The sequence below is a fragment of the Marmota flaviventris genome, chromosome 3, assembly GCF_047511675.1.
Source record: "Marmota flaviventris isolate mMarFla1 chromosome 3, mMarFla1.hap1, whole genome shotgun sequence".
NCBI classification, from domain to species: domain Eukaryota; kingdom Metazoa; phylum Chordata; class Mammalia; order Rodentia; family Sciuridae; genus Marmota; species Marmota flaviventris.
Window position 1 is genome coordinate 100,389,594 of NC_092500.1, and position 12,574 is coordinate 100,402,167.

The window sequence follows — 12,574 nt, forward strand, 5'->3', positions numbered from 1 at the left end:
AGCAAACAAGATAGCAGGAAATAATGAAATTTTACATATTTAAAAATTGTCTCCAAATCTTTGAACAAATTCAATTTCCTATAAAACAATGTGAAAACTAATTTTTCTCTTTTAATTCTGCCAGGTGCCTCAAGTAAGATCTGATTAGCACCTCTGCCAATGTATAAGTCTTTGCAAAAAGTGCACTTGCCAACTATTTTGTGTAGTAAATATGCAAGTTATTTGAAGTGCATTTGGAAAACAATTGAAAACACAGATTAATACATCATAAAAAGATTAATTCCCTTTAAACAAAGACATTCTTATAAAGCATGGTAACACATAGGCACAATAAAGAATATAAATTGTATATCAATTATTGGAAGAAAATCTAATTCATACAAAGCCTACACCATTGGGGAAGAGGACATTTTCATACAAAGAAAAGAATTACACTATTATACAACACTTTTAATTGGACATTTATAAATTTTTGGCACATTAAAAGGAACTTAAAAGACTACAAAATAAAGGACAAAGAAACTAAAACAAAGATCTAAGAGAGGAAAAGTCCTCCAATGACATACACTAAGTATTGACCTAGAAGGAAAACAAAAAGTAAGCTGGCTGAATTTCCTGAAATGTCGTTATATGTAACAGAAGTATGCTTTCAATGCAGGTTGCTTTTTATTTCTAATGATAAGACTTTTCTACCTTGCTGTGGCTGGTTGAACATGGCCTGGATAAGATCTTCTTGTGCTGGTTGCTTGTCTTTGCCTAGCTAGAAATGACTGCCCTGAACCTGTACTAGCTAGTCTATCTTCAGCCGCCTTTTTGTGCAGAGTCATTCCCTATAACATAAAAAAAAAAAAAAAAACAACATAATAATCAATGAAAAAATATTGGAATATACTCTCACATACACAAAAAATTTCATCATGCAGAATTTATTACATTGCAATATAAAGAATTAGGAATATTAATTTTACTCATAGATTAAAAATCTCACAGAGGCATTTTAGTTCTGACAATTAAGTAGAAATCTTCTTTTGGAAAAATTAAGGCTTAATTTTCTGAATTTATAATTACCAAAACAACAGAGAAGACAAATTTTTGGAATACATTCCCCATATTCAATCACATTTCCCTTTCAAATTAAAGTGATTTTCCAAGAAAAAAAAATACAATTGATTAGAAGCAGTTGATTCACATCAGTTATGGAAATCACACAGCTTTTATAGAAAGGAAAAACATAGATGCACTTATGTCTTGAGATGGAAAGGCACACTAGGCATTATACATACCACCAAGCTGTTTTTCTTCACTTCAAAGCAGATGTGTATTCCCAAAACAAATTAAGAAAAGTTCCTGACAGCCAAAATAGAGGGCTCAACCAAGAGTAAGGGAGTCTCTCTTGAAGACAGAAGTATCACCTACTACCTTAGAGGAAAGAGAGAAGGCACAATCGCCTGGCTCAAAGCACCTTAAAAAGGAGGGAGGAGACCTCCAGAATGCTCCCATAATGAGGAATAATAACAATGATGATAATAGTACTACTTTACTAATGGCAGATCTGCATTAATAAAAATAGGAAAAAAGCAGTGTTGGTATAATTTTTATAAACTGACTATAATATGGACGTTTCACATGGGCCTGCAAATGTGAAAAACTTGGGATCTCTTCCTCCATTTTGCATCTGCCTCCTTTGCTTTGAATAAGTCCTCTTGGATTTCAGAAATGACAGGCATGATTAATAAACACCTTGTGATGAATCAAACTATCCCCCCAGATAACAGCAACTTTCTTATTGCCACAAATAAGGTCCCACCTGACCACTCCTGAGGTAATAATCAATCAGATCACCACTTCACCAAGACTACTTGTGGACTATGCATACTATTGGTCCTCTTGGTCTATATAGTTTAAAAGTTCAAGTCAGTACCCACCAAAGACAGAACTGGAAATATTTCCCTTATCTTCCTGGGATTAAAGTTCCTTTCCTATTTTTCACCATTCTTTTTCCATTTGGTTAGGACCTCCAGAGTCAGGCCTCTGGCATAGGACTCTAATAACAAAATGAAGAACCCCAGCCAAAACAACCTTAAGAACAAAGAGCTGTTGGTTAATCTTACCAATGATTAGATATAGGAAAACTGATAGGAATAAGTAGTTTGACAACAAGGAAGAAATAACAATGCACAGAAGACAGAAGACTAGAAGATAAGTTTTCCTATTACTACTTTAGCTTCTAAGAAAAATGCTGATTGTGGCTTTGCATTTTAAATATAATTTTAATCTATGATATATACCCAAACATACAGCACATTTTCCCAGTGAAAGACACACACACACACACACACACACACACACACACACACTCTCTCTCTCTCTCTCTCTCCACATTTTTAAACTCAACTTGAAATCAAAGCATTTAAAAATTTGAATAAAATTGACAAGATCTATTGACAATCTTTAATTGATTAATTTTGGCTACATATGCTTAGTTACACTTTATTTAAAATACTCTAAAATTTTCACTTTCACATTTCAAGCAATTTATTCAAATTCTTCACACATATTGTAGACCTCAGTATCCATCACAAAGTTATTGAGTTACTTAATACCAGCACTCACCATCTTCATTTCCATTTAAGTTGCCTGAGATGCAAGACTTTCTGAATGTAAGTATGATGTTGTTACTGGTTATTATATCTGAACATAACGTTGTTAACTCTATTTGGAGTTCTCTTTTATTCTCTGAAGAGTTTAAAAAAACCTAGGCCTATTCTTTAGTGCCATGTCACAGATTAAATAAATCTGGGTCAATAAGAAACAATATGTGGAGTTGCAAAAATCAATTATGATTATGAAATTACTAATGAGCATTGAGGTGCAGAGCTACAAAATTGAGAATACTAACTAAGTTTCAGAGAACATAAAGAGACAGAACAGTGAAAGTTAGGATTAATTCCCAGAGAATCTGCTTATTGTTTTGTTTTTTGTGATATTGAGGATTGGACACAGGGCCTTACACAAGCAGTCTACCACTGAGCTATATTTCTAAACCTTTTGTTTTTACTGTTATTATTTTGGTACCAGGGATTGAACCCAGGGGTACTTTACCAATGGGCTACATTCCCAGTTCTTTTTATTTTGAGACAGGGTCCTGCTAAATTGTTAAAAGTCTTGCTGAATTGCTAAGGCTAGCCTTGAATTTGAGATCCTCCTGCCTTAGCTTCCTAGGGTGCTGAATTACAGGCATGTGTCATTATGCTTAGCTGTAGCCCTTTTAATTTAATTTAATTTTGAGATAGGGTTCCCAACCTGACCTTGAACTTGGGATCCTCTTGTCTCAGCCTCCCAAATAGCTGAGATTATAGGTGTGAGCCACTACCTAGCTTTTTTGTTGTTGTTATTTTTTGGTACTGGGGCCACTCAACCACTGAGCCACATCCTCAGCCCTTCTAGCTTCTTTTTAAAAATTTACATTTTGAGGAATCTATATTTGTTAATAATGATATTCTAAATCCAAAATGATTTTTTTGTATTCTTTTTTTTTTGTTGTTGTTGTTCTGGGAATTTAGCCCAGGGTACTTTACCACTGAGCTACATTCCCAGCTTTTTCAAAAAATTTTATCTTTTTAAAAATTTGAGACAGGGTCTCGGTAAGTGCAGAGGGCCTTGCTAAGTTGCTGAGGCTGGCCTTGAACTTGTGATCTTCCTGTCTCAAGTCTCCTCAGTTGCTGATTTCTTCTTTTAAAAAGAAAAGGAAGACAAAAATACTTGGGGGAAAAAATGTAGGAAAAAGTGCTGAATTTTGTAAAATCCACAGCTATTCATATCTAGATCAGATGATGGTGAGTATTTCTTTTCCTCTGCAATATAGTTAAAGGTATGTATGTGTATGTGGTGATGTAATATTCAGTTTCAAAACTTTTAGTGGTTCAGAGTCTGGCACTGCAGTGAACACTCTCTAAGCCCTTTGAGAAAAGCTATTCTTAATGTAAGCATCATCCTGCAAAGGTACCAAAATAGCACAAAACAAGAATTAGTGCATCTATGTTTAGATATTATTAATATTCCTTTTCCTATAATAAGTGCTTTGGATGAACAGAAATTAAACTGACATTTATCTTTCTATTTCCTAGACAAAATTATGTTTTCAAAATGTTCTAACCCAGTTTTTGGTGGTTACCATATCTGCTTTTCAATCCTAAGGTCAGTAATGATGTTGTTAGTGTGTGTTAGCATCGCAATTACTTTCAGATTATTTTGGTAGAATTACTTCTATGGTATAAGCTTGTGAAAAATATTACATATTCATGAAACTCTTGAGTTATGTTCTGAGATGCTATTTTCTTACCATATTGTACCAGGCACTGACAATACATTTCTCCTCCATCTCTCTTTGACTCTTCGTTTTCTCGTATTCTTTCTGAAGCACAAGCATAGGTAAACATGTAAAGATATAAAATAATTCAATATAAATAGAATACTTACAATTAATTGTCTAAATCCACAGACACAATTGCACACTTCCAGAAAATAAATTTAAAAATCAGCTCTTTTTTAATAAATACTTTTTTTTTAGTTGTAGGTGGACACAATACCTTAATTTTGTTTATTTATATGTGGTGCTGAGGACAGAACCCAGGGCCCCACATGTGCTAGGCAAGAGCTCTACTGATGAGTCACAACCCCAGCCCCACCCCCAAAAAATCAGCTTTTTATTGCACAGTACAGGACTACCTCCAATGAGTGAAATAGTCGGTCTCTTTCCTGCAGTTGATTTTTAAGAGCTTGTATTTCTGGTGCTGCTCCTTGATTCTGTTTAGGATCTAAAGTACGGATAACCTGCAAAATGTATTAAAAGAAAAATGTAAAAGTTTTAAGTGACTGTAACATCTAAAAAAGCAACTATTAAAAAAAAATCAAAATAAATTAAATACTCAATGTACATATCTTTAGATTAAGGATATCATCCTACATGATCACAATAGTATTATCATCTAAGAAAATTAACAATTCTATAAGACTGTTACTGTTGATCACAATACACATTTCCATACTGTATCCAAAATGTCCCTTAAAAGTGACTCATCTGCTCCCAATCCAGGATCCAAAGATTATTGCACCGCACCTGAAGTTCTGCAGGGTTTTAAAATCAGAACAGCCTCTCACATTCCACTGCATGTTTTTGTCTTTCATGACACTGACTTTTATCCCCAATTCTAGATTTACCCAATGGTAATGTTATTTAGCTTGTTTTGATAACCACTTTCCTCTATGCTGGAGGTCTAGAAGATTGCTTAGGTTCTAGTTAAACATTATGGACAATGATACACTATCAGGATGCACCAAAGATTGGATGTAGCACCAAGTGTTCTTTTTATTTAAAATACAAAAATACATAAAATATATATATTTTAGTTGTGGATGAACACAATACCTTTTATTTATTTTTATGTGGTGCTGAGGATCGAACCCAGTACCTTACACACCAAGCCACAACCCCAGCCCACCATGTGTTCTTAGTTTTGAAAATTGTTTAAAATAGTGACTGTTATTTCTACATAAGGCACATTTCTTCTTGATAATTAGTAATTAATCTGTGGAATGAAATATTTTGATCATTACTTCTTGGTCAGGCTCTTTGATAAAATATTTTGTTCTGATAACTCTATGCGACCAGTCAGCATACTTTACTATATTTGAAGATTTCAGAGAATCATGATCAAAAAGTACTTACACTTTTGGCTTTCTCTAAATATTTTTTATATCGTTCTTCCATTTGCTTCATTTCCTCTTCTTTCTTCCGTAATGCTTCTTGTAATTCTTCAATTTTTAAGGCTGCAGATGAGATAGTGGGAAAAAAGTTTAGATTATAACAACTTTAAAAATATTTTAATGGATAAATTAATAACTAGTAACTTTGAGGAACTGTTTAGTCTATGCTTATACATGATTTTCTTTAAAAAAATTCATACACATATCATATATAGATGTTTGTGTGCGTATACACATATATAAATAAATCTCAGAAAGATTTTATTTATTTATTTTTTAGTTGTAGTTGGACAAATACCTTTATTTTATTTATTTATTTTTATGTGGTGCTTAGGATTGAACCCAGGGCCTTGTATGTGCTAGGCGAGGGCTCTACTGCTGAGCCACAACCCTAGCCATGCTTTTATTTTTTATTAGCACACTATAGTTGTGAGGTTCATTTTGACCAAATCACCCATGCTTAGAATTTCCTCTACACTCCTGATCTTTCAATCATTACTTTACTTTTTATTAGTGCTTTCTACATATTATTAAAGTTGAAATTCCTTGTGGTATATTTATATATGCATATAAATAATTTTGTTAAATTCATTTCGCATTTCCTCCCTTTTCCTATCCCTTCTACTTCCCCTTTGATCTCCTTCTTCTACTCAACTGATTTTCCCTATGTCTTTATGACATTTGATCCGGTCACCGCCCCCATCCCCACCTTCTTTCCCTCATTTTATTCTAGCTTCCATATTCTTCTTTATGGCTGAGTAAAACTCCATTATGTATATATGCCACATTTTATTAATCCATTAATCTATTGATAGGCATCTGGGCTGATTCCATAATTTGGCTGTTGTGAATTGTACTGCTATACATGTACATATATTGTATATATTATACTGCTGAATGTGGCTATAGCACTATGATAAGCTGATTTTATCTTTTTAAAAATTTTTTAATATTTATTTTTTAGTTGTACACAATACCTTTATTTTTATGTGGTGCTGAGGATCGAACCCAGGGCCTCACACATGCTAGGCAAGCATTCTACCGCTAAGCCACTCCCCCAACCCCATGATTTTATGTCTTTTGAATAAACATCAAGGAGTGGGATAGCCGTGTCATATGGTGGTTCCATTCCTAGTTTCAAAAAGCTTTTCTTGTAAATAAACAAGAACTCCAGTATGGTAGTGCATAAATCAAAAAGTGCCCATTGATGGATGAATGAATAAACAAAAGTTGGTATATTCATACTATGTAATAATAGCCTAATTCTGTTATAAGCTACAACATGAAGACAATATAATATGAAATAAGCCAGACATGAAAGAATAAATATGATGATTTTACTTTTTTTAAAAAGCAAAGAACCAAATGCTCAATGTTTTCTGATTTAAGGATGCTGATTCACAATGTGGTTTGTGGGGGGAGGGAATGAAGAATTAGATGAACTAATATGGCAAAGAGGAGGGAGGGAAAGGGAGGGGACATGGGGTAGGAAAGATGGTGGAATGAGATGGACATCATTACTCTAGGTACATGTATGAAGACACAAATGCAGTGACTCTACTTTGTATACAACCATTGATATGAAAAATTGTGCTCTATATGTGTAATATGAATTGTAATGCATTCTGCTATCATATGTAACAAATTAAAATTTAAAAAGATCAAAAAAAGAAAAGAAAAAGTAAATGTCCTCTCACCTCCATAAAAAAGAATAAAGACAAGCTATCTATATGTAAATATATCAATGAAAGCACAAGTTTGGCTAACTTACATGCAACTGCACTCAATAAAAATTTTCAACTTTACCTAATATTCATTAGAATACTTAGTTAAGGAAAAGTTCAAAAGTAGTTGGGGGTGGGAATGATAGTAGAATGAATCAAACATTATTACCCTATGTGCATACAGATTACATGACCTGTGTTACATCATGTACAACCAGACAAATGAGAAGCTATACTCCATTTATGTATGATGTGTCAAAATGCATTCTAACATCATTAATAACTACTTAGAATAAATATATATATCATAAAGAAAAAAGTGTAATTAGTAATTTAGGAAGTAAAGTTGACATAATATTTCTATAAATAGGGGAAATTATTTAATTGCAAGAATAGGTAATACAGCCTATTTATAAAAGAAACAAGTTATAAAAACTCAGTATCACTGGGGTAGTATATGGGTGAAGTTAATTAGAAAAAACTCACAGCTATTGTTAAATCTTGGCTCAAGATCTTCAATAATGGCTCTCTTCTTTTGCAATTCATTATTAGCTTCATGAAGCTTCTCTCTGCAACAAAATATGTGACACTGTATAAACTATTACTGTTTCTGTGTTTATTTGCTTTAAAGATTTATATTCTTTATACTTGTAATATACTTGCATTGCTCACAAGTGCTAGGAAACAAAGATGAAAAGATTAAATCAACATGAACTAATATCTTACAACTCAGTAAAAAGTAAAACAAAAAATTCCTTTTTTCATTTAAAATAATCATTTGTTTTACAAAAATGTGTATAAGAGGATAAAGAGCTTTATTTTTCTAGGAATACGATATTGAAAAAATTAACTTAAAATTTGCAGTGATTTTGCAATGAAAAATCTTATTATAAAAAAAGTGAATTTCTAAAAATAAGGATTAACAGAAAGAATGCTACACACAATAGAAAAGAATGAAATCATATGAATAGATCTCACAGAACAATAATAAACAAAGGACGTCAAAGCGTCATTTGTCATTTTTGTGAAATTCAGAGGTGTCAAAACTAATGAAAGGGCTGGGTATAGTAGCACATGCCTGTAATCCCAGAAACTTGGAAGGCTGAGGCAGGAATATTTTAAATCTGAGGACAGCCTGGGCAACTCACAGAGACCCTGTCTCAAAATAAAATATAAAGGCCTGGGATGTAGTTCAGTGGTAGAAGCCCTGGGTTTAATCCCAGAACTACAAAACAAACAAACCAACAAACAAAACAAACAAACCAACAAACAAAACAAAACAAACCAAAAACCTAAAGAAGGTGATAAAGATCAGCATTATGGCTAGTTTGTTAATGTAACCAATCAACAGAGAGAGAGAATGCAGTAAATTCTTAGGTGGTTGGAAGCATTCTATATATTGATAAGAATTATCCTCACCTGTATATAAACACTTTTCAAACTGTACACTTAGGATCTTAGTATATGTATATTTCACTATATATAGGTTATATTCTAGTACAAAAGAATTAAAGCAAGTTTTTTACCTAGTATTTGTATATATTTGTAGACCACGTGTAATTCTCCCTTTATAGTATTTAGTGTGGCACTATGTAATATGAATAGGAAAAAAAAGGCTGCAAAAATTGGAAGACACAGAAAATCACTGATAAAAACTGTATTTTGTTATGACTATTTCTGATATTTTCCACACACAATACTTTAATAAAGCTTTTCTTTTTCAATGAACAGCTTTTTGAAGCTACATCATATATAATAAAAATATGCACCGTTTAAAGAATTAAAAAACTAAAGCTAAGCTCAGTGAACTGTTATCAGGTTAACAACCCCAAATCATCCAAAACCCTTAGAAGTCATGTGCACTTTATCTCCTTTCCAGAGGTAACCAAAGTCCAGAATTGTAATCACTCTCATTATTTTCATTATGGTTTTATTGCCTTTGTGATAGTCCTAAGCAACATATTGCTTATTTTGGTCAATTTTTTACTTTATACATTAATCGTATATTGTTCTGAATTTTTAGACCTTTTACTGAGATTTTACTGAGTTGATGTCAGCCCCAGTTTACACCTTTTTACTGCTCTAACAGTATTCTATTGTTTGAATATATCTCATTTTATAATTTTCCAATTGGTGGATATTTGTATTGTTTCTACTTTTCTGTGAATACAAGTAATATTTATTCTTCCATGATTTTCATCTACATGTCTCCTGATACACATGGACAACATCATATCTAGGAATGTATGTATATATAGAATATACATGTATATGTAGAATGTTATGTATATAGTGGAACTGATGTCAAAGAGTAAGTACACGTTCAAGTTTACCAAGTGACTAATGAGCACTCCTACAGCAGTGAATGAGAATTATCATTGCTTAGTATCTTTAGCAATACTATATCTAATCTAAAAATTTTCACTAATTTGATTTGGTGTTTAAAATGGTCTCTACTGTAGTTTTTAATTGTACAACATGGACTATCTTTTGACACACATAGAGGCCTTGTGGTGCGTTGAACTGTTTTACCCAAAAAGATAAGCTGAAGTTCTAATGCCTACTACTGTGAATGTTACATTATTTGGAAACTGGCTTTTGGTAGACTTAATTAGTTAAGGAGAGGGTCATATTGAATGAGAGTAGGCCCTAAATTGAATCCTCAGTGTCCTTATAGGGGGATTATGTAAAGACAAACATACCGTAATCCCTCCTCCTCTGTGGTTTTGCTTTCTGTGATTTGTTTCCTACGGTCAACTGTAGTATGAAAGTATTAAATGGAAAATTTATGTTTTAAACTACATGTTGTACTGAGTAGTGGTCCTGCTATGTCCTGCCTGGCAAGTGAATTGTCACTTTGTCCAGTGTATCCACACTGTATATGATATCCAGCTATTAGTCACTTGGTAACCATCTTGATTATTAGATCCACTGAAACTGCAACAGTATAATGATATAATTGTTCTATTTTATTATTCAATATTGTTGTTAACTTCTTATTGGGCCTAATTTACTAATTAAACTTATCATAGGTATATATATATTTTTAAAAATAATATATACATGTATATATTTAAAAAATAATACCTCACTAGAGGTCTTGGAGGGTATTCCCCTCAGGATGAGGGAATTACAGAGACAAACTACAGAGAAAAGAGTGTCCTATGTGGAGAGAAATTAAAGTGATATATCCACAACCTAAGGAGCACCAAGGATAGCTATGAGTAGCTAGAAGACAGGCAAGGAAGAGATTCCCCCCTTAGAACCTCTCGAAGGAACCAATCTGCTGACAACCCTGACTTCGTATGTGTAGTCTCTGTAAACTGTGAGAAATAAATTTTTGTTGTTTTAATCCATTCAGTTTGCACTAATTTTTTATGGCAGCCATTTTCACTAATACATTCTTTCTTTCTTTTTCTTCTAATACATCCTTTCTGATGAAGTTTTTTTACTTCGTAAATGAATGAATGCAGAACAATGATTAGAGACTAGTTTTATGAACTGATTAGGTATTCCAGTTTTAGCCATAAAGGAAGAGGAATTTTAAAAAAAATCTAGTACTAAATTTTCATTATAGGTAATCTCACAAAGGCTGAGAAGTAACATTTTTTTGTTCTTCTAGTCATTATAAATCTGCCTATTCTTAGACTTTCTAACAAATCTCAGTTGCTAAGAGTATCCTACACTAAAACAAACCAAAATTGGGGTAACATGAGCTAAATTTCCAGACAACAGACTTTCTTTCCAATCATAGTAGAAAAGTATCTCTGTCATTCTGGATATCCAGTTTAGCATAGTGAAACATTGTAATACTCCAATATGCTACCAATTCATGGTCACCCTATATTCAATGTTTGTAAGGAGTTTTGTTAGAAAGGATTAAAGTTGTTTCTGGGTATAAGAAATATTATGAAATATCCCTAACATGGCCAATCTCAGATAAATCTGGATGAAGATTTCTTCTGTATGAGAAAACAAAATGTTAATATTTTAACATTTATTCTTCTTTTAGATTAAAAAGTCCTACTTAGAAGCCAAGTGCTGTAGTGCACATCTATAATACCAGTGACTTGGGAGGCTCAGGCAGAAGGACTGCAAGTTCTAGGCCAGCTTCAAAAAAGTAAAAAGGGGGAGGGCCTGGGGATATAGCTCAGTATTACCACTCAAGTACTATCTATGGTACTTGAGAGCGGGTAGGGAGGAGACCTACTTAGATATAATGTCAAGTTTTAGACTTCAAAAAATTTACTTAAAAAGAAATATTTGGCTGGTCATACTTCAGAAGTAAAAACTGCAGCCTTTGGCCTGAACTCAGCTGGCCGCCTCTCTTTATGTATGAAGTTTTATTGGAGCACAGTCACAACCACTAGTTAAGTATTGTCCATGGCTGCTTTCAAGTTATAAACACATAGCTGAGTGGCTATGACAAGAGACCAGGACTTACACAGCCTAAGGTAATTGCTATCTTGCCATTCACAGAAAAGTGTTCTGACCCTTGATTTAGTGTCTCATACTCCAAATTATGATTGTAAATATCATAATGAAACTATAAAAGCCTTAAGTTTCATAGGTGAAAACAGTTCTAATGCAGTCACTATTTTGACTTGAGGATCTGGGTGGAGATAAACTTGTAAACACAACTAACGTGTTAAAAGAATTTTCTGTATCTTCAAGATCACTTGTGCTATTGTCTAGAACTTCTGCATCCCCCAAAACGAAGTACTTTTGTTCCACAATATAATGAATTGCAATAGCATTTATACTTACAGATGTTCTTCAAGCTTCTTTTTTAGAAGAACTGACTGAAAATGAAAATAAAAATTAGTGTAGTACTTTAACAAATTATTTTTAAAAAATTAACAGTATTAACTAACTTTGAGTGAACCCTCAGTAATTTCTTTGACCAAGAGAGCTCAAAACATAATATGCCACAGTTTAATTCTGTTTAATAAAGAGAGAAAAGCAATATGTGATAACAGTAAGTATAAACACCCAGAAACTGTATCTGAATCCTCTATCTGCAGTCAAGTAAATAACTACTAATATTCCTGACTGACTCAATATACAGGTAGGACTTTAATAAT

General features: G+C 32.9%; 1 protein-coding gene across 7 annotated transcripts in view; it reads right to left on the reverse strand.

The window, feature by feature from the left end:
• Positions 1–12,574, reverse strand: part of Hook3 (hook microtubule tethering protein 3) — a 123,524-nt gene that overhangs the window by 13,047 nt on the left and 97,903 nt on the right. For 6 of the 7 annotated variants that reach the window (XM_071610155.1, XM_071610156.1, XM_071610154.1 and 3 more), the window contains 6 exons: positions 12,258–12,292; positions 7,977–8,059; positions 5,729–5,829; positions 4,729–4,833; positions 4,343–4,414; positions 694–830 (listed from right to left, as the gene is read on the reverse strand). In XM_071610155.1, the coding sequence (XP_071466256.1) occupies positions 694–830; positions 4,343–4,414; positions 4,729–4,833; positions 5,729–5,829; positions 7,977–8,059; positions 12,258–12,292 (533 nt within the window). Of the gene's footprint in view, positions 1–437; positions 831–4,342; positions 4,415–4,728; positions 4,834–5,728; positions 5,830–7,976; positions 8,060–12,257; positions 12,293–12,574 lie in introns of those variants that run through there. The other variant, XM_027923740.2, reaches the window with a different exon arrangement.